General features: G+C 40.4%; 1 protein-coding gene across 1 annotated transcript in view; it reads left to right on the top strand.

The window, feature by feature from the left end:
* Window positions 1–23751, top strand: part of dnah9 (dynein, axonemal, heavy chain 9) — a 254737-nt gene that overhangs the window by 106894 nt on the left and 124092 nt on the right. Inside the window, exons 48-54 of the mRNA XM_088323097.1 lie at window positions 5483–5644; window positions 8900–9096; window positions 12861–13023; window positions 15255–15378; window positions 17031–17173; window positions 20292–20453; window positions 20526–20759. Coding sequence (XP_088179223.1) covers window positions 5483–5644; window positions 8900–9096; window positions 12861–13023; window positions 15255–15378; window positions 17031–17173; window positions 20292–20453; window positions 20526–20759 — 1185 coding nt within the window. The remainder of the gene's footprint in view (window positions 1–5482; window positions 5645–8899; window positions 9097–12860; window positions 13024–15254; window positions 15379–17030; window positions 17174–20291; window positions 20454–20525; window positions 20760–23751) is intronic.

Raw genomic sequence — 23751 nt, 5'->3', positions numbered from 1 at the left:
ATATAGTTGTGTGCCGAGCCGAATGCGGCCCTCGGGCCGTGAGTTTGACGCAAATGCAGTAGAGTAAGCAAATATTATGCCAATCATTTGGTAATGTCCAGTCCTGTAAAGGGTTATTTGTTCTAAAGTTGCACAGGCAAAACTTTCTATTCGTAATTAGCGTATCAAAGCTAACGCTCTATTGACAGGCACCATCCTTGAGCAGTGTGATGGCCTGCGCTGTGCAAGCTAACAACCGGCTTTTTCCCTACGGATCAAAAAAAAAACCAATACATTATTCAGTTGTTTTTTGTCGTACAGTGAGGGGAGTCACTGCAGTATATCATTATAGACGTGTTTAATTATTGAACATACCGTAAATTCCGGACTATGAGCCGCTACTTTTTTTCCCAAATGTTCAGCCCTGCGGCTTATTCAGTGAAGCGGACAATTTATGGAATTTTTCTAATGGCCACCAGCGGCGCTAGAGTATAAAAGGTAAGATTAAGACCAGTAGAATATGGGCGCCAAGAAAGACTGCAACCTCTAAGTTTAAGCATACATTGTCTGTAAAGTCGAGGTACGTTCCGATAATGAGGAAGACGCCCTTGATGGCGATAGTTATGAGGAGGAAGCTGAAGACGATTTTCTGTGAATTTCACAATGAAGGGATGCTTATTTTTAACAGGCACGTTTGATACATTGCGAGCGTGATCCTACTAGCGTGTTGGTACCTTTCAAAGGCACGGTTTGGGATGAAAGTTATATTATTATTTAAAAGCTTTGAAAACTCTCTCGGTGTACCGTCTTTCTTCGTAAATATGTGTAACCATGTATAATATGTATTTGCAACTGTATATTTTTGTAACGTATTTATTTTAGAGATTCTGTTATATGTTCTACGGACGAATCAAAAAGAAGGGGCGGAGCACACGCGGGCTGATGGGAATTGAGGTAAAGCTGAGTTACTGGTAGATCTGTCTGTTGTCGCAGCGGACAATAGTGGATATATATTTTTCCCACCATTAACTTTGGAAATATACATTTTGTTTCCTTGGATTACTTTCAACGGGACCCGGACTTTACAAGTCTTCATCATACGTTAATTACGGGTATCATTTTACATTTATGATACCAATTATGACCCTAGAATTAGCTATTATCCATGCAGTTACAATCGTGGAGCTTACAGCCCGGTGTGAATTAAACTTGTGATTGTGTCACAAGTTTTTTGGGGGCGCTCGCTGCCTTTACATGGGTGCGGCTTGCTTAAGAACAAAAGCAGCAGACTACCTACAAAATGGTGGGTGTGGCTTATAATTAGGTGCGCTCTATAGTCTGGAATTTACGGTATATTGTTTTCAAAATGTTGCACAACACATAGAACACATATTAAACGTTGTCTCCTTGAGTGACCTTCCTCAAACCAGCCCGATACCTTCTGCTCAGGCTTCAATTCTTGTACGGATAAGAGGTTTGTCGTTTGCACCCTCTGAGCTCAAATTTGATTCGAAATACAGTCGATGCGCTTTCCCTCATGTCTGATTATGACCATCGCACTCTGAGATTCACCGACCTTTTTGTGGATGACAGCTACTTTTTGTAGCTCGTCCTGAAATTTCACCCGGAACTTTAGATTGTGGATGTCAGCAGGTACAGTACGTTTGGAACCATTAACCTAACGGCATCTTGCCACATCGATAATGCAATTAGGCATGTTTCTCTCGCCGTGTATGAGTTTCTGAGAAATTGCCAATGAGTTAGCATTTACCTTGCAATGTTTTGCTCCAGGCATTTTTATTAGGATGGTTGTATTTAACATCCTCCGACATTTAAGTCTGCGTCATACCGGGGTTTGAACACATTCATAAGCTGACTCAAAGTGCATTTGTTGGCTACACAAAACGTTGGCTATCTTAGACATCCCTTCTAATAAGTAATCCATCCATCCATTATCTGCACCGCTTATCCTCAGTGGGGTCTCGGGGGTTCTAGAGCCAATCCCAGTCGTCTTCAGGCAGTGGGCAGGGAACACCCTGAAATGGTTGCCAGTCAGGCGCAGGGCACATAGAGACAGACAACTCACTCTCTCATTCACACCTAGGGACAATTTGGACTGGCCAATAACCTGAAAGCATTGATTTGGAATGTGGAGGAAACTGAGTGCCTGGGGGAAACCCACGCAAGCACAGGGAGAACATGCAAACCCCGCACAGGAAGGCTGGTAGCCGGATTTGATCCTATGACCTCAGAACTGTGCCGTAGACGCCACTCAGCCGCCGTGCCGCCTTAAAAAGTAATCAGATAGCTAAATATATCCACAGAATGCAAACTTTTATGGTTTTCTATACACTTCTATTCAAAAATGATTGGCTGTGGTATTAATATATATTTTATATTTTTATAGTTTGAAAATACATTGAAAAGACACCAACGTTCCATCTAAAATATGTCGTTATTTTATTGATTGAAGTGTAAAAGTTGAAAACATGTAGTATCAGCCGTTAAATTTGGACCACAACGGCCAATTTTGGACATAATTTCGTCCAACCTAAACTTAGACGTGTTTTGTTTTGGACTAAGTTACCGACCAATTAAAAGGTATGAAAATACATCTACTATACATATCAAACATTTGTTCAACGAATAAAAGTATAGTACTTTCTAAACCTTTTATTTTTTTTTATTTTTTTTTGTAATAAATCATTTTTGTACAGACGCTTTCCGACCTACAAATGAGATACGTTCCGGATGCTCGTTCGTTAGTCAAATTTGTTTGTAAGTCAAAAAGTGCTATATTTTGCATGGAAAATATTTTTGAGGCTTATAAAAATACGTCTAAAGTTAATATAAGTATGTGTAATGCTTGTATAGTTAAACATAAACATAAAGTATAACATTTAATAAAATATTTGTGTTTAACTTACTTTTGGGAGATGGGCTTCAATAGTTTCTTCCTCCCCAACGAGAAGATGAGGGTTGCTCTGTATCTCCCTTGGATGGTGTGCTTGCAGGTGGCTGAAAAATGCGATACCTTGATGACTGCACTTTTTTTTTTCTTTTTCTCATCATAAATGATTTGTATGCCATTGTTCATTTGATTTGCAACCTGTGTGCAACGTTCAATATTTGGGTCTTGCTGCCCCAAGAGTTCGATGGCACTGCCGCTGATCCTCGAGCCAAATGGTGAGAAGTTTCTCCATCTCATCTAAGATGTTTCGATCTTCTCTTGCAAATGATGGTCGATTGCATCGACACTGCACCTTTTATGAGCTGCATTATGCGATCTCTGTTTTTGTAGATGGTAGCGTTGGTTGAACGATTCATGTTGAAATATCGTATAACGTCCACCATTTTCACTCCCGCACCAATCTTCCTTATTATCGCCACTTTCATCTCAAACGAAATGGCTCGCCTCTTTTTTTCACCCTTACTATCTTTCGTAGCATTTCGCTTTTCACCGACCATATTTTGATGGATGCTAGAGATATTCGATATTCAAAAGGTTTACGTTCGTAGCGGAGATACAGTACAGTATGACAAACTGGGAAGAGGAAGCGGATTTCTTCTTCGGGGTGGATGCTAGGTGACCTCTCACAGCGCCCCACGCCTGTAGTGGTGGAAAGAAGCACTACAGTACTATCCTCGGAAAAAGGTGCACACAAGACAAAATCGAACTTACAGCGACATCCCAATTTTTTTTTCGTATATACCGTACATCGTAACTCGAATGTTCGTAAGTAGAGGAGCGTCTGTACTGTCAAATAATAATTTTTAAAAATATATATTTTTTCTATATTGCACTTTTGATTCAGGACACTATCCACATTTACTTAAAAACACGTTTACCTTCCTTTAGCATGTGTAGAAGCAGTGTCTGAAACTCATGACAAAAAGTTACCAGACACCAGGGCATAAGGTTGCCTGCCCCATTTTTCCCAACTTGAAACACAATAAGGCGACTAATCGCAAAAAAAAAAAAAAAAAACATTGTTGCTAAGTGTTAAGGATTGATAATCAGAATATATACCAGAACAACACTTTAAAATCATGTCTATTTGTCACAATCACATGTATTGGGAACACCTGTGCTCAGGTTTTTGACGCCAACAGCCAGGACAGCTGATTGGCACACCCTGTCCATTTAAATCCCCAGCTTCCGGTAACACTTTGTCTGATTGTACTCATGCTACCTGTTGCCTTCAGCTCAGTAAGCCCGTACCTCTGACTCTTTGCCTGCTCCCTGTTTTCTTCTGATTAATCTCCGTTGCCGACCCGTTTCTGTAATCTGCCCTGCCCGTCTGACTCCTGAACTCTTTTCCGAACACTACGATTACGCCTGTCCGCAACCATTCCCGCCAAGCCTTCACCCGCCTGTCAAGTTCCGTCAATCCGCCAACCAACGGATCGAAGAATCCCACCTTGTCATTTCCTTCCTTTCAATAAAACCAAGAAACGAGCGCAAGTGATCTCAGTCTTCCTTTCGTCCTGTCTCACACTACTATAAATCTACTTATAACATTCATTGCATGCATATGACATGGCTGTTTTCCATCTGCCATCAGTATGTACCTGTATTTACTCATCTTCATTCATGCGATGTTTGCGTTGCGTCGTTTGCTACAAGCCACGTGAACTCCTCTTTTCACGATGCTTTTAATGTACATTTACGTTTTGTAGCGTCATTAATTTTTTTAGCTTCTTTTGAATATTTTTTTCCGGGGCTGAGGTTTTGGCTTGATTCGTAACCACTTCTCTATTTTTCTTGTGTTATCTGTGCGTCTACTTTGGAAAATGATATGCAAATGCACGATCTTCGATGCAGGCTTCTGATTGGCTGCTGAGTATGCAAATTGCCAAACGAACATAAATTCCGAACAAATATTTCGAAATCGGAATAAAGCAAATGTTTGATATGAACAATATGCTTTTTTTTTTTTTCTTGAAAAAGTTGTCGGCCACCCGGGCAGAGACGTTTTGTAAGTTGTACACCCGACGTAAAAGATGGCAGACGTTATTTCAGACACTGCTGGCGATAAGAAGCATCTCCCTATGCCCTGTTGTGTTTTTTGGGGTTTAGAGTGTATAGTTGACATGATAGCTTTTAGAAAAACTAAATTAAAAAAAATATTTGCATGTACCTGAGGCAGGTTCTTTGAGCTGTTATATGTAAGCGATAGTGACACACAGGCAGAAAAGGGGCGGGGCGACTGTTTAGTTAATCAGCGTGCAGAACACAATGCAACACAAAAAAATCTGCGTAGTACCAAAACTGCTACAAGTAAACTGTTCTCCATATTAAAATACTGCCCATGATTATTTACAAACGTTATTTTTTTTTCCCCCTCCCAGTTATTACAGTTTTAGCCCCACGCAGCTTTTATATACCTTAAAGAGTCGCTGTTATTTCTGCTGCTTCTCCCACACACATTTTTATTTCTTATTTTTGAAGTTTAAACAGGAAAAAAAAGCGCTAAGCTGCTTTCATTGCCTTCCCGCCCAGGGCATTCTCTTCACTACCGGCGAGTGCGTGAAAACCCCCCTGGACCTGCTGAAAATCTACCTGCACGAGTCCAATCGCGTCTACAGAGACAAGCTTGTTGAGGAGAGGGACTTCCAGCTCTTTGATAAGCTCCAGGCAGACGCCGGGAAAAAGTTCTTTCCGGTAAGTTTTTTTTATTTAGCTCCCTTAAGTTTTAGAAGGAAAGATGAGGGAGGGGTGAGGGGGGAGGCTAGGTCATTAGGCTACCTGCTCTGCGATTTGGGCCTTGACATCAATGAGCAACAACACAGACCGGAGACGGGAGGAGTGAAAATAATACCAAAGTGAGGGGAGCGTTGTGGAGAATATTAATCGGGGGCGTTTGTGTTGTGGGGTTCTGCTTGTCAGAGTCTGCGCTGTCAAGACCAACAAATTGGAAAGCATTTTAATGGTTCTCTGTCCTCCGTTCGCCACGGTTCCCGGCTCCTTCCTGTAAGGTTCGGCCTGAACCTCGGCCCGGTTCTTTTATCTAAAAAGCTCGCTATACTACAAATAAGATCCAGGAGACTGTGTTTTATTGTTTAACTATTTAGTAGATGCCAGAAAGATTGATGGCACATCTGTGGAGCCTTGTGAGACCCCAAGGTTTTAGCTAGTTCAAATTGGATAATGTGTACAATAGTGCTTTTAGATAGTAGGACACTAAGCAAGGACATGTCGGAGCAACCTAGCAGTTTAGCTCAAGTCTTCTATTGTCACGACCGGAACGGAATCAGGACCCAAATGCATCGCGTTAACCACAAGTTTATTGATAGAAAGAGGAAGGGCAGCACCCACGTTACGGTGCACGCTGGACGCGGGACGCAAGCCGCTCATGCAATCGGATCGTGATCAGAATACGGAAGTGGATCTTACGTAGCGGGAGATTGCGGTGTCAAGGACGGAAAAACAGGTCGATAGCCGGGACAGGAGAGCAAAACGTGGTCGGGATAAAAAACGGGTAGTAAGCCGGGATGGGAGAGCAGACGTGGTCGGGATCAAAAACAGGTCGTAGCCGGAGACAAACAGGGAGATCAGAAACGGACGGGTGGAAAAACGGGTGCAAAAACGGGACAGGCGGGAGTCAGGGTCAAAATGCTTGCCTTTTAACAACAGAGATTCGCTGACGGACTGACAACCGGAGAGTGACAGGACGGGACTTAAAAAAGGACAGGGAACCAATTAGATAGCCCTCAGCGCCTGGCGCCAAATGAGCGGGCACAGTCTATACAAATCAGTAATCATGACATCTAAGTAATATCTGAGACACCTAATCTGACAATATTTGTACATCAGTTGCCACAACATTCAGCAATGACATCCGGTGCTGTCAAATATAGGGCTCAGATTTTTCGCGACTCAGCCCTCATTTGCCTTTTCCCTCTTCACATTAGTAAATACTTTATTATTAATTGCTATATGATTGCCGCTGTTTTCCAAAAAGACGTGACGTAAACAACTCGGGGTCACGCTGCCATTGGTGTTCTGCAAAATTCAAAGGCAGTAGCTCTTTGCAATGTCAGTACGCTGATGACTTCATGCTCCCTCTTTTGAAATTCTTATAACAAGCAGACAATTTATTCAGTGGAGCTCGGGAATTTTTGGAAGCTAGAGAGCTACCTTTTGAAGCATCTATGAGAAGATAATTTGCCCACCCAGAAACATGCTATATAAGCAGTATTTGGCGGGTTACTAACAAACAGTAATACATGACGGTTACTCGTTACTTCATTTAAAAAATAATTCCATTAATCCCCGATGAATGACGCCCCATAGTAGCTCTGTATTTACAAATAACCCTATATACTCACATTGAAGCCACACAAACTGCTACAAAAAGCCAAAAAATTAAATTCATTAAATTAATGAATTAAAGAAAACGTGTACATCAATCTGTGGTACCAGTATACCCGTCATATCCCTTAGCCTGTGCAAATGACAACTTAACCGAGAGACTTAATATCCATTTTGTATCTGGGCTTCAAACCACTCCAAGATTTCCTTCTCCGTTACTAGGTACTGTCCAAGACGTTTTGTTTTTTTCCTGCAGGTATTGTCTATTGCAAAACACATTTTACAAATAAAAAGAACACAATTAGTCATTCATAGTGAAATAAAATCAGATTGGCCTTCAATATCTAGTTCCTAGAGGTAAATGTTTAGACAACACTTCTTTATATACCCTTCATTTTTTGCAAATAATTTATATTTTTGAATTTTTTTAAAAATGTCCCTAATAGTGATAAATTGGCACTCCTGTGGTCATTAAGGCCCTCCTGGTGCACAGCATTTAATCCGAAGCTCTAGAAACACCCGATCAGTGTTTCCTCTAAACTGCGTGCGTGCGTAATCGCGCACTGCCTGCCCATTCTCAGCACAAGATAATCCATCCAGCACAATGTTCCCTCTAAGATGCGTGTGTGAGTTTCTAGAGTTTTTCGAGAACCAGCTTCTTCGGCTCGGCTCTTCAGGTTGTTTTTGCTTCTTTCATCCCTATGTGACCAAATATTGTGTAGAATTATGCACAAAATGACTTAAAGGAAGGTGGAATAGAACAGAAAAGAAAAAAAATACCAAAATGAAAAAGTAGTAAAAAGCTGAGAAAAAAAGAAATACAAGGAAGAGAAAAAAGAAGGAAAAATTCAGAAAAAAGCCAGAAAAAAAGAAAATAAATAAAAAAAGTAAAAAAAAGTAAATAGAGAACAAAAAGAAAAAAGTAACTGCTAGGATTAAAATAAACACAATGAGATTTTTTTAAAAGGGATTAAAAAAAGTAGAAAAAAACAGAGGAAAAAGAAGAAAAAGTTTGTGTTGCGTTCAAATAATTTCCAATTATTTCCAAAAAAATGTGATTAAATACAGTTGTGTATTTTGCAACAGACTAAATAAGCCCACAAAAATGTTAGTATTATGTGACAAAAGATACTAGGTAAAAAATGAAATGGAAATCTTGTGAAATAATTGTTGTAAAAACAAATGACGTTTATAGGCCGTACAACCGTTGCAATAATACATTAGTCATTTCATTCAAAAGTGAAAACAATTTTTGCATTGCCGGAAACTCAGCAAAATGTAAAGTGATGTCAAGTTTTGGACATGTTTGATAATGACTTAGTTGCCACACTTGGGATTGCTGTTGCTCACTGTTGTTTCAAGCGTTGCTCACCGACTTTGTGTGAACGCTCAGACCCGGGGAAAATTACAGGGAAAACTGCACCCAATCCATATTTGAATCAGAAGCACCACGCCAGTACTGGAAAACAAAACCAGAATCTCCCCAGTGAAATATTCCACTGGCCGCTGAAGTGAAAATGAACTAAGTCCCCTACTGGCCCCTGTCCAAAATGTTTAAGCTTACCGTTAATGTTATGCTGACAAGGTTCCTGTGAATCACACAAGGGAATGGAGGACAGCCTGGAAAAGACCCGGAAGATGAACCTCTACTGCCACTTTGCCCATGGCCTCGGGGAATCTCGGTATGCGGCGGTGGAATCCTGGAGCAGTCTCAACAAAACCCTGCTGGAAGTGCTGGATAGCTACAATGAGGTCAACTCTACACTCAACCTGGTCCTCTTTGAGGATGCCATGGCTCATATGTGAGTGGGATTTGTTTCACCCTGGGGACACGCACACACAAAAAAGAAGTATAAAGTGTTTCTGTCACGTTGGCAATTGTCTGTCAAGAAGATGGACTGGCTTTGCAGGTGTTTAAAGACAAATGCGGCCGCGTTATTTGATCGACTGTCAAAAGCAGACACGGTACTGTCACAAGTTATTTCCTGACGAAAAAGAAAACGCCGACTACATTGGCGCTCTGTAGAATTTGGCACTGACTGTCAATGTGCCCGTTAATCACAATTGGCGACTGATACGTTTATTCTACTTGTTTCTGTTTTTAATTTAATACTTTACTGGAGAAAATCTTCAAATATGTTCTAAAATTCTTCCCCAAGCCCTTCCTTTTTTAATTGTATCTTCTCAGTTAAAAAAAGCAGAGTGAACCTGAAGTAAAGGTAAGCTCGGGCCTAAAAGAAGCAGCCCGACCGGACCTGGGTCTCGGGTATATAAACCCGAACCTGCCCAAACCCGAAGGATTAACTTGATTTGATAAACGAGCCCAAGATAAACCCAAAGCTTTAATTTGCTGGCCATAGTTAAGACAAAGCTCTACTCCGGCCATGCATTCTTCAGTGCCAAACCCTGCATTTCGGCTGATCTACGCAGTTTGGGGTTTACTTGGGGGTGAGTCCCTCAAATCAAGTGTGCAATGCAGGTGCAGTGCCTAAATAAATGAACGAAAGTAACGCTGAACAAAAAGGCACAAAAAAAAAAAATCAAATTCTGCAGATTACAAGCTGCCAATAGTGAAATATTTGGCTGTAAAACCTGTAAGCCAGAAGCCGAAATGACGTCTGACGTGAGGGAGGTGGAAAGAGGAAGCGTGGCGTCTTTTACCCCAACACTGAGGAGGAAAATGTGTTTGGATTTGGTGATTTAGAGTTAAACTAACAGTTTGGTAGGCATTTTCTTTATCTTAATGATTACTTGAGTAAAGTAAGTGCATGCTGTGAAAATCTTCAACGAAGGAAAACAAATGAAACAAAATTGGTGAGAGAGGAGCCTAACTGGCCAGACTTAATGATTGACATTTTAGGCCCGAGGTTTGGGTTAGGTCCGGGGCCAGACCCGGGCTAAAGATCTTACCTTTACCCTGAAGGGTGTTAAAATTAAAACACAGCATAATTATAGGCCGATAAGGACAATGATATAAACAGTGCACCATAGTCAAAATATCAAACAACAAGGAGGAATACTAGTCAAAGTAACGAACCGGCATCCTATGCAATCTTCTTTGCAGGTGTCCAATATTTGAAACAGAAACAAGCAGAATAAACTAATCAATGACAAATTGACTCTGAAGATTGCATGATTCTTAACATTTATTTTCAAACATGAAATCCGAAAGCAGTTATGGCCTCAAAGATCAGAATTCGGGTTTTCGTAACAATCCCAATAATCCATTTTTGTAATATTTATTTGGGATGCATGAGTGAGTAATCTGAATATGAAAGGACAAACTCGAACCATCTCACATAGACTATTTACAGTCTGAATAAGTGAAAAGTCGGACTTCCTTCTAACATTTACGGCCTTGCTATCCACCAAAACCATGGGTGCATTAGCCGAAACATGCAAAATATCCAGGCCTGGACTGTCAGAAAATAATAGTGTTAATAATGATCTACTGCTTTAAGTTTTTGAGCTCAAGATCTAATACTTAGCTATGAAATGTTCAGGATCAGTATTAGAAACCTGAATCGTTTGAACACTGAATCTTGTTTTCCATAGAAAGCAATGATATTTGTTTTAATTGGTTCCTGCACATTCTTAAATACTTAATATATTAATGAATCAAAAACCCAAGCAATTTTAAATACAATACATGTTTACCTAATCAACAATAATTATCTAAACGTGGAGAAAACAAAGACCAAATACAATTCTAAAACAATTTTAATCAATTTCCTGTACCTTTAAGCAGCGTTTCCACGCCAGACACCATTCTCATATTTCATTATTATTTCCTTGTTGATCATTGTTTTCGGATTTTTCTTCCCCTTATCACTAACTCTCTTGGGACCCTTTTATTATTGTCAGTAAAAAGGAGATAAACACACTAAATCAATTCTTAACACATGCTGTTGGACTGACAATTTATTTCGAAACCACATTATTCCGCTCTATTCTTTCGTTGCACTTTTATTATAACTGGTCTCTCGGCACTAAGTATTAGCACTAAATATTTCCGCCTTTTCATTCTGACAGCCTTATATCTTATGTTTCTCTTTTCCGTACATATAGTTTATTAATGTCTTTACTACACCCATTGCAGCCTGGTCATCCTGGTCCCTTCTCAAGGTTTCTTCATTTTCCTCATGTTGAGGTTTTTGAGTTTTTCCTTGCCCTCATGTAGGTTTTAGATCAGGGGATGGCGTCATCATAGTCTGTGTTTTGCAATAATCTGTGGTCTCTGCAGCCCTTTGAGACTCTTTGTGATGTAATAGTCAGGGGGTCGGGAACCTTTTTGACTCAAAGAGCCATACAAGAGCCATACAAGCAAAAGATATTAATTTTATTTTGGGAAAGAGCCACACCATAAATTATGAGACAAATTTACCAAATTGCTAAACCCGCGCCCCAAACAAAAGCTTAGTCTTCAGCACATTTATTTTTGATGATTTGATAAAAATTATGAATAGAGAATAATGCCAGAGCCCGTGTCCCAAAATCAACAACCATACCACTTTAAACTTGTCTCTTTCTTGCAATTACTCAAGATCGCTTAAACTCATTTGACCGTTTTTTTTCATACATATTGGTTTCAAAACCAGATGCAAGCAGTTATTTTGTAAAAACGTCACAACATTCTGCAAACAGGGATCCTGATGTGCTTACCTTTAGCGCAGACGGCGTAGGGCGAGAGATGGGAGGGAGTGCTTGCACTTTTTGCATAGCTCCACCCATCCCTCCCACTCATCCAATCAAATAACTTTAAATTCTCTTACGGTGTTTTGGTGTATTCACAGTTTGTTCTGTGGATTCATCATAAGGTATCTGAACACTGAAAACAGATTATATAGTGAGCTTTTATATAAAGGATTCTTTAGCGTTGTACAACCAAAACATTTTTTTTTTTTCGTGGGGGTGACACCTTGTCTGTAAATTGTAGTGAAAAACGTGCCCTATATATTCTGCGAAGTACTGCATCGAAATTCAGCTTTGGTTTGGCCTTGTGTGTATCTGAATAGGATTAATAGGTCGTGTTTTGAACGAGATGGAGAGAATTTGCATGCAATCAAATTTGTCTCTGAGCCACAGGTACTCATAGAAAGAGCCATATCTGGCTCGCGATCCATAGGTTCCCGACCCCTGGGCTATACAAATAAACCTGACTACGTTTACCCTGGAGTACCACGTCTTATCTCATCGCATACAAGTGTTCACAATGTGTCCTATTCTAAAAGTACCGAGGTATCACTGTATTCTTACAGTGCTCACCCATAATGTCTGCCAACTCCATATTACTGTTAGCGATAAGTATCTGTTGGTAATGTTGAACTAATTGAGACACACAGTTCAAAATCCCAACCCTCCCAATTATAAAACCAGGTCTTCTGGTCACGATAGAAGTTCAAAAATTGGGACTCTTGCAAAAAAGTTCAATATTTTGTAAAATTAGGCTTAAAAGTGAAGGGAACAAAGCGACGGGGGCAGACAGAACGCCGGAACGGCGCAAAGCGTGTCTTTGATTGCTCCCTTCTTTGGTTTTTATCTCCGGCTTGCACCCGTCCGACGGCAGCTGCCGCATAAATCGAATTCTGGAGTCTCCACGGGGCAATGCGCTGCTGGTCGGAGTGGGCGGGAGCGGCAAGCAGAGCCTGACCCGGTTGGCCGCCTTCATCTCCAATCTGGAGGTTTTCCAGATCACCTTGAGGAAGGGTTACGGGATTGCCGACCTCAAAGTAAGCCCATTCGAGTCACCGTTGCCGTCATTTACACGTCATGCACGTTCGCCTTGTTTGCATGTTTGCTGGAATCCTGCTCTTGTGTTAAGGACGCCCCCGGCCCGTTTTTGATTTTAAATGCGTACAATATACACAAACAGTAAATTTGTTTAATGCATCGGGAATTCTTTGTTAAGAATGTCGATTTCAATATTTTTGCTTCTTTATAAAGTACCCTACATCAGGGGTATCAAACTTAATGGAATTGAGGGCCACTGAAGCTAGTATCTGGGTAAGAAGGGGCCAAATCCGCTTTTCCTCAATAACAGGACTGATAAAAATATTCTGCTATTCCTAAAGTGACGGTGTTTTATTTTTGTAAACTAGATGTCGCTGTAATATGTAGTGCAACCAAAAATTTCCGATTTTTTTTTTTAGCCTTTCTCAAGGGAAGACAAACAGAAGGGAAAATATATATATTTTTTTAAAAAGGAATAAAAAATAGGGAAGAATGAATAATAAAAAAGGCGAAAAGGGAAAAAGGGAATAGAAAGAAAAGTGGGCGAAAAGAAAGCCCCCCCCAAAAAAGTGCAAAGAAGATAGAAAAAAGAAAATACCTAAACAGAAAATTGACAAAAACAAAAACAAATAATTTTCGACCATTTTTTTCTTTTCGTTTTTTCTTACATGTTTTTTTTTTTTTTTTTTTTTTTAGTTGTATTATTTCTTTTTGTTTTCTCTTTTCTTATCTGTCATTTTTTTTTTTTTTTTATTGATTTTGTATGTTATTTCTCTTCTTTTCAAAAGTAATTGTGGTCACCTTTAATCTCCATATTTTGTCTTCTTTCATTTTGCTTTTAGCACTTGTTTTTGGCGGCACTACAGAATGCAGCGACATCTAGTGGGAATATAATACACATTGTTTATTAACTTTAATACTAACGCGGGGGCCCCCAACTATAACCCTGGGGGCCACATTTCTCCCCGGGGATATGAGTTTTAGACCCCTGCTCTAAATGAATTTGTTACATTTGTATTGTTAGAGTCTGTTGGGACCTGGCTATAAAAATAAGAATATAAAACACTAACTGCTGCCAAAACTCTAATCATAAGTGGACTGTCAGTCAACACAGTGATTGCTGGCCCCTCTTCCACTGATGTGAGCTTTAGGAAATGTTTCCATTATATCTGCATGGAACTTAAAATTGTCAAGACATGTAAAGTTATTTTAATAGAGATCTGGTAAGTATTTCATCCAGGCAACAATGCCATGTCAGACCTTTCAGATGAAAGTAAGCCAGGGGAGTATGGCATTGAAATCTGGGCTGCCTTTTATTCCTAAACCAACTGTTTTTGGAGTTTACTGATTTACACAGGTAAAGCTGCAAATGGCATCACTGAGAGAAAGAAAACAAGGAAACTGTGTGGTCTTTGATATGACCACTGGACTGCATGGCAACAATAACATAACCAGTTTCAACCTTGAACAAGAACTTCTAAGCAGGAAACCTACCATAGTGGGAAAAGTAAAACGAATTTGAAGTAGAGGTTTATTTGACAATTTTTCTAAATACAAATTGAGGGGTATAACAGCAGAAAAAAGGCCCAGAGACCAACAACAAAATAGAAAAATACAATATAAGAACGAAACTAGAATGGTAAAGGTCACCTGCGTCGAGACGCAAAACCAAACATGGGTGATATTTCCCGATTTGGCAAGATCAAGAGCTCATAAGAACGGGAAACCCAAGGTATAAGACTGAGTCAATCCTGATGGATTGGAAACTAAAACGGGGGTACAGAAACGCAAATAAATAATTGTCCGCGTACAGTATTTGTTTTTGGAAAAAATATTAACCTAAAGTTGAAAATAATCCAGAAGCGAAAGAAAACTGGAGACAGGAAGTTGAAAATCAGCTGTTCAGTCATCCTCTTGCTGTTTTTTTGCTAGAAAAACTAAAACTAAAATTGCCTAGTCTGCTTTGTTTTGGCAATCTTCACATCTAGGGTAACCTACCTGACTGCCTGTGAAATATGATTGGATATCTTGGTGTCTTCCCACTCCTTTAAAACATAGAGTATTGCACCATGTTGAAATGAAAGTTGAGTTACAAAACTTTATCGATAACGAGTTACAGTATCTGTTACAGAGGAAAATTAATTGTGTTACTTTTTATATGTGGGACTACAAACACAGACGAGATCTCATTAGGTGTCACTAATCCACTGTGTGTGTTTCTTTCACCCAGACTGACCTGGCATCGCTTTACATCAAAGCTGGTGTGAAGAATATCGGCACAGTGCTTCTCATGACTGACGCCCAAGTGGCGGACGAGCGCTTTCTGGTTCTGGTCAACGATCTGTTGGCATCGGGTAACGGCAGGATTTGCTAATTACTCTCTGCAGCACTCTGCAGGCCGGCGAGGTTTCGATCAGGTCACAGACAGAATGTCAATTTTGGGATGTTGATCAAGCTCTGTACACAACATCTCGTTGGCGGCAATCAGCAGGGTTGAAGAGTAACGGAATATATGTAACCATGCTACATAATTAGGATACAACACATTTTGATTGTTACAGTTATAGAAAAAAAGGACATGATCAAATTTCAGGTACATTTAGTTAAAATAAGGATTACTTGAAGGATTACTTTTTCATTTAATAAGTATATTGACATATACTGTGCCATCAAAACGTATTTGCTCCCTTGCATATTTATCTCTCACAAAGGTTTCAGATTATCAAATTGTTTTGAATATCACACACACAACCAATTTAAACACAATTTAAATGCGGTTTTGAAATGTTGATTCCATTTATTAAGGCTCAAAAAAACTATATAAATTTACATATACAGTGCTATGGAAATATAATTTCCCCCTGAACTTAACGGATGTGAATGGCACGTTTCTGAGTCCTACTGCTGCTGAATCCAACAGTGCTTGAGTATTAGAGCACACACTGAAGGCTGCTCTCCTTCAGGATCTTCTGGCAATCACCAGAATTCATTATTCTGTCAAGCACAGTAAGTTGTCCCGGTCCTGAGGCCATTTACTGTTCATGACTCTACCATGAGAAAGACACTGGACAAACACGCTATCCATGGTAGAGATCCTTGGTGAAAACCACTGCTGTCACAAAATAACACTAAGAGTCGTCTCCTGTTTGCCAAAAAGCATCTTGATTATCCTCAAGACTTTTAGAGAAACATTTTGTGGAATGATGAGCTTAAAAATTGAGAAGATGAGGAGTCTAAATACATCTGGGGCAAAAATAGCACAGCATTTGAAAAAAATATCAACAGTAAAGCATAATGGTGGCAGTGTGATGGTCTGGGTCTGCTTTGCTGCCGTAAGATCTGGACAATTTTCAGTGGTTGGTGGATAAATTATTTCTGGTGTTTACCAGAAGATCCTGAGGGTCAGTCCGTGGCCTCAAACTCAACCACTCTTGGATAATGCAGCTGGACAACGAACCAGAACAGAGCAGCAACTCCACCTCTGAATGGCTCACAAAAACAAAATGACAGTTCTGGAGTAGCCAAAGTGATGCTCGGATTAAAAGGACAGTTCATGCTAGAAAACCCTCCATTTTGGGCAGATTTTGCAAAGAAGAATGGGCCAAAAGTCCTCCACAGTGTTTTCAAAGACTCATTACTAATTATTGTACACATTTGATTTCTGTTATTGCTGCCAGAGGTGGCCCAACTTACCATTAGGTTGAAGGGGCAATTACTAGTTCACAAAGGGGCCGGATAGGTTTGGATTTTTTTGTGCCTTATAAATGCAATCAACATTTCAAAAGTGCATTTTGTATTCACTTGGTATGTCTCTGTGCAATACTAAAATTGGTTTGATTATCTAAAACCTTTGTGGCTGATGCATATGCAAAAAACACAGAAATCACGTTAAGAGGCGAATACTTTTTGAAGTGTTTTATGTTTTCCCATTTTGGACGTATATAGCCGTCCATGGCACTGAACGACTCAAGTTCCATTTTCCTTACTCTGCCTCTGTTCTCAAAAGGCGAAATCCCTGACCTTTTCCCGGACGACGAGGTGGACAACATCGTGGCTGGCGTGAGGGCAGAGGCACGTCGCTCGGGATTGATGGACACGAAAGAAAACTGCTGGAAGTTCTTCATCGATCGGGTTCGCACACGGCTCAAGGTGAACTCGTCAGACCGCATGCCGTACAAAGAGCCGCCTGTTCCTCGACTGCGGATTTCGAGACTTAATGATCCGGAGAAAGTTGTTCTTTAGCGGCTCCCCTTGGGGAAGGCGGCGTAGGGGGAGTTTGCTGTTAATTTGTCTCTCAGAACCTGAACCTCCGTTTGATCGGCGCCTCCTTCTGATACAGCTGAATCTCACCCCGCACCTCATTTGCGCTCGAGGAATAAAAACAAAAACAAAACATTTTGATGGTTAAGTAAACGTCTGGCTTGAAGATAGAGCTCCCCCAGGATAATTTCCCCCGTAACGATCTTTCAAAAAGCTCTCATCGTCGGCATTCTTTGTTATAAATCGCCCGCGTGACTGCGGAGAAAGCTGCAGTTTAGCTGGAGATGATTTCACAAAATCGTTTTGTTCCCCCTTGGGATCTTGGCAATATTCTGGAGGGGGAGTGAAGGATAGTGAGGAGGGGGAGTCTTGCTGATTCTGTCGGTATTACCACCCAGCTCGCTATCTTGCTCCCAAGGCGGAGAAACGAATAAATGAGCGAGGCAATCCCACTTGTCAAGAACGGATCGGTAACGATCATGCGGGGGACTCTCATTTGCGGCCAGCGAGAAAACAGGGCGACGCCACTCTTTGCATAAACAAGTAATGTATGGATACTGCTAGTTGCTATGAACGGCAAAACAAGAATTGGTTTTGTGAAGTTATGATTTTCAAAAGTTTTACTCGTAATGCATCTAAATCGTTTTTAGTTTGTTTTTGGATGAGAATGAGAAATGTTTATCACATTTGAATACCGTGGCCCCTCTACAAACGAGATTATTAATTCCCAGATTGAGCTCGTTACTAGAATTCCTTGTATCTCAAACACATTTTCCTCATAAGAAATAACCATATATTTCCATTGTATTTTGATTTATGGCCCCTGACACACATCAGTTGTTAAATTCTATAATCTTCACTGAAGACTCTAACACAACATCAGGATTAAGTAAAAAAATTGTAAATAATTGTAAAAATATTAATTTAAACTAATTTTTCAATAAAACACCTCATCTCATTAGCTGCACCGCTTATCCTCAGTAGGGTCACGGGGGTGCTGGAGCCATCCCAGCAATCATCGGGCAGTGGGCAGGGGACACCCTGAACTGGTTGCCAGCCGATCGCAGGGCACACAGGGACAGACAACTCGCTCGCCCTAGGGACAATTTGGACCGGCCAATCTACCTGAAATGCATGTCTTTGGAATGTGGGAGGAAACCGGAGTGCCCGGAGGAAACTCACGCAAGCACGGGGAGAACATACAAACTCCGCACAGGAAGTCCGGTAGCTGAATTTGAACCCACACAGGAGGTTCCCAAGACCTTAGAACTGTGCCGCACACGTGCTAACCACTGCGCCATAACTGAACACCAACTGATCAATTTCCGGCCTATATGACTATAAAACACATATTCCTGATCACTCAAAACTCATTCAAATAGTAGTTCACCATACAAAACCAGTAATAGAATAAATTAGATATCAATGAAATAAGATGTGAGCACTTACTATGAAGGAAGTCAGCAGTTGCTTACGGAGGTGTATGCTAGGTGGAGGTGGTGTGAGGAAGAGAAGTCCTTTATTCTTTTTCTCAGAAAACATATTTCCATAACTCATGGCTAGGGTTATAAAAATACCACAAAAAAAGAGATGAGTAAAATGAAAAAAAAAAAATGAAAATGGAACGTACAGTAAGTACCTGGTCTGTGTGTCTTAACTGGGGTAGTCATCCCTCCAGTGGTAGCGTCTGAACATCCTTGGATTTTATCTAGTATGCCAGGCATATTTTTTGCTCCAAAGACATCTTGTACCTTGACTTTCTCATAATAATAGCAGTTTGTATGTATAGGTTCGACTGTATTGGATATCAGCTAAAATAAAAAAAGTATCACCAGTAAGGTGCAGTCAGAGGAGGCATATTGTTGGGGGTTCTGGTCCATTTTAACCACGAAAAATGAGAAAATCATTTCATTTATTCAGTTTTAAAGTTCTGTCTCATTTAAATACCACATTTTTGGATTTTCTTTTTTCAAAACTGCAGAAATCTCACATTATATTGTAAATATTTTTAATACAATAAGGAGGTAATGTTCTACTGTGCAAATTGTCTGTCGATGCAAAATGAGGCACACAGTTCTTTTGCCTCCTGGCAGAGGGCGATAGTCAGACCAATGATTCTAATATGGTGCATACCTCAGCCCCAAATAGAATTAGTGTTAGTAATAGATTCGGATATACTTTATTGTCATTCTAGTACACGTGTATACAGAACGAAATGTCGAAACATCTCACCCGCACAGTTTCCTTGAATGTACAGATTTAAATAAAATGTTGTATTGAGTTGGAGTATTGAAGTACTAATAATATACTAAATAATTATAGCTATGTATAGTATTTTACATTAGTGCAAAGAGTGCAAGAGGAGCAGCTAACCAGATGTGCAGAATGGGCAGTCAGGTAAACAAGTCACTGTACAGTAACAATAACACTGTAAGCAAGCTATCAGCAAGTCAAGCCAACCAGTTCTTTGTTCTTGGTACATATACTTTGTTTTTCATAATGGACGATGACATATCTGTTGATACTTTTATTCAAAAGGAACAGTACATATACTTTATTTATAAATTAAGGAAAGTCAACAAAATGTTTATTTTTCTTTGCCACAGTTTATATAATTCTTCCTTGCACTGCCGATCTAATGATGAATAGGATGTAGATTCATTATTTGTTATTTGACTGTACCTAGCTAGACAAGGACCTCACGGCACGTTTCTGGTCAGCACTATTCTAAGATTTTTAGTAAATGTAAGTCGACCACCGAAAATGAGTCGACAAAAAACTCCGGCCTTTACCTCGCGTCTGTTTATTTTTGGAGCATGATGGTAATGGTGGGGACAGCTGTATGCCTCCTGTCACTCTAACGTAGCCAAAAACCCGGCACAATCTTGTTCTCGGCCAGCCTGCTGGGGGATTGTTCGCTTAATGATGCATCCACTTATAGTTTCTGCTCCCCCTTTTTTCCTATTGATTGAAGTTCTTGATCACGGCCTGTGTTTGTGATTGCTAGGTGGCCCTGTGTTTCTCCCCGGTGGGCAGTAAACTTCGCATGCGAGGCAGGAAGTTCCCCGCCGTGGTCAACTGCACCGCCATCGACTGGTTCCACGAATGGCCTCGGGAGGCGTTGGAGTCTGTCAGCCTCCGGTTCCTGCAGGGGGTAGACACCATCCAAGTAAGTAGGTGTATTTCATTTTTCCTTAGAACGCGTTGCTATCTTCGGGTTCCTGTGTCCGTCCTGCCACAGATAGGACTGAAAGAGTCAGTCAGCAAATTCATGGCACACGTCCACGCCAGCGTCAATCTGGCCTCCAAGGAGTTCCTGGCCAACGAGCGACGCTGGAACTACACCACGCCCAAGTCCTTCTTGGAGCAAATCAAACTCTATCAATGTCTGCTGGGCCAGAGGAGCAAAGACCTAAGTGGAAAAATGGAGCGACTGGAGAACGGTTTGCAGAAGCTCAACAGCACCTCCACTCAGGTATTTTTGGGGAATTATGTCCACCAGCTAACACCCAACTAACGACCTCCTCGACTTAAGTCCACCAGTACTTACAAATACTGCCAGCAGATGCTCATTTTTTTTCCAGCATATTCTCATTTTTGGCATAGTCTCTTTTTAATTTGATATCTGGCACTGTGGTGTGTAGCAGCCTAAAAATGCATCCAACTATTTTGGCAGCCAGCTGGCACAGCAATCGACCACTACACTCTGTAACTAGAGATCGTCTTGGGAGCATATGGCACCATTATAATGGCTTTAGGACCATTGTCAAGACTGATCCCGGTTGGAAGGCGGCTGTTATGTGTTTTTGTATGTCCATCAGCCGTCTTTGATTAAGTAGTGTGAAGTACCTGGGCCTAAATGGCTCCATTCACACTCTCATAGTAAAAGGTTTTGGAGTACATACTGTATTGGGCAAAACAAATGACAAAAGATAGGGGTCAGCAACCCAAAATTTTGAAAGTGCCATAACAGACCCACAACTAAACAAAAATATACAAACAAATGCATAAAAGTTAATCATTTCGTATGTATTTTGATATTTTGAGAGCATTGGAAAATGGTTGGGTCATATTTGTCCTATAGCAAAAACATCACAAATATGATTTATATATGTATATGTATATATATTTCTCTCTTCTATATTTTTCCATTTGTATACATTCCAGAAAAAGCTTGAGAGCCACAAGGGCATCACTAAAGACCTCAATAAGACTCAATAGCATCAGGATGCAAACCTCCGACCAAAGAATACAATAAACATTTTTGTCTTGAGACATACTTTAACTGGCCAATCACAGAACACCCAGCATCCAGGGAGGAGCCTAGAGTTTAGCGGCAGTTCCTTCATTTGAGGCGACTGGGGGTTCTTGTTTGGATTATTCTTGAATGCCTCCCTGGTGAGGTGTTCCAGGCATGTCCCACATGCAAGAGGTGGCATGGGTAGCTGGTTTGAATTCATGTGGGAGATATCCCTGTTGAGATGTTACAGACATGTGTAGCGACCCTCTTTCATGCACGACACAAGGTTTCACAGTCTCTGGGTTTATTACCTGCATTCAGTAAACAAAACAATACAAAAGTCAGGGGCATCTGTTCACGACTGCAATTATCTTCAGCGCTTACAAATTCACTCAAGCTACGGCAAGCAGACAACATGCGAGCACATTAATAATGAAACTTCCATAATAACAATGAACATAACTTTCCCACGTACCTGCATTCAGTAAACAAAACAATACAAAAGTCAGGGGCATCTGTTCACGACTGCAATTATCTAAAATATTAAAGATACAAAAAACGGGTCATCACTCAACAGGCCGCACCTCGTGGCGTGTTTGCATCAAAACATCATCGTTTCAAGCTGTATTGCTTTACTTCTTATTTAGTGCTTTTTTAATATACATCATTTAGCACAACTTATGTATCTTTATATACAAAAATAATTTGTGAAAGCAGCTCATATGTCTAGCAAAATATGCTTTTTTTTATCCAACTGATATTGGGCACATCTTACCTTCAGCACTTACAAATTCACTAAAGCTACGGCAAGCGCTGAAGCCCATAAAATGCCAAACGAAAAAGACAGCCGCAGACGCCCATGACTTAACAACTGAATGAGGTACCAGAATATTAACAGTAATACAACAAAAACACAGATTTTATGAAAATTCAAAAAAACATTCAAAACAATCGAATTTCAACTCTGTTACACATGTCCCACCGGAAAGGAGAGGATTCATCCAGGCCACTTCCTCACTAAGGTGTTTCAAACATATCCTATCGGCACAAGGTGTCTTGGGCACTGGTGTGAATTCCTTTGGATCCCACCTAAAGAGCTTGACGAAGTTGTTTGGAATAGGGAAGCCTTCCCTGCAAAGTCTGCTGCCCAATGAATGGTAATAAATGTATAGAATTAGCAACCATGTGTTACCATCACCTATAGCTTTATTGTGCAACAATACACATTTCACTTTTGCTTAGTTTAGCCCTAAATTGATCGTTTGACCCTCTTGTAAACATGCCGTAGGCAGTGTGCATACAGCACAGTGGCTTTATGTAAGTAACGCTAACCATGTCTGTTTACAGTTTGCACCTTCTACAAGATCATTGCTCAATGGAGACGCCTTCTAATTAGATAGCAGACTCTGTCATTACAGCACACTGTGTGCCTTGATGCATCGGTAGCAGCTAGCTTAGGCACTCTCACTTAATATTCAGCAGAGGAGGTTGCTGCGGTCACCACGGACAAGGACCAGCGTTCAAAACACAGCAGATCGTTAGTTTGCTGGTGTTGAGAACTTGTGCCTTGTGATTTAGTTCAGTTTTTATTTTATATTTTATTGTTTTTATGGAGTGGGTTGGGTGTGGATTATTGTTCTGTCTCCCTGCAGCAGTGAGAATGTGCTCTTTGACAAAAATGAGAATTTGCACTAGTTACGCAGAGTTGCATTTGCCCCATCAGTACTTTTTTAATTTTCAAAACTAGTGAGTACATATTGGTTGGGTAGGGTTACTTTAACTGGATTACTTTCAATTACTTTTGGATGACTCCAATACCAAATATGCTAATAAAAGACAAAATAAACTAAATATGAATAAAATGATCACTCACAACACGTGGTAAGCTTTCTCTCCTGGCTTTGATCTCTTTGATCTCCGGCAAAACTAACATAAAATGCGACAGAAACAAAATGAAAATAAATCCAAACAGCTTGACAACATCATTTTTGCCGTTCCATGCATTGTTACTCCCCAAGCCTTCACAAAATTTAGTACCGTATTTTCCGCACTATAAGGCGCACCGGGTTATAGGGCGCACCCCGAAAAAATATTTTTTGGTCCTATTTTTGACTTACATAAGACGCACCGGATTATAAGGTGCTACAATGGGAACGTCGACAAAACAGTCAGATAATTCCCTCAAACTTATTACCCCCTTAACATTCCGAAAGCTTGCAAAGACTCA

The sequence above is a fragment of the Urocampus carinirostris genome, chromosome 19, assembly GCF_059441175.1.
Source record: "Urocampus carinirostris isolate Australia breed hairy pipefish chromosome 19, RoL_Ucar_1.0, whole genome shotgun sequence".
NCBI classification, from domain to species: domain Eukaryota; kingdom Metazoa; phylum Chordata; class Actinopteri; order Syngnathiformes; family Syngnathidae; genus Urocampus; species Urocampus carinirostris.
This window is presented reverse-complemented; position numbering and strand designations above follow the sequence as displayed.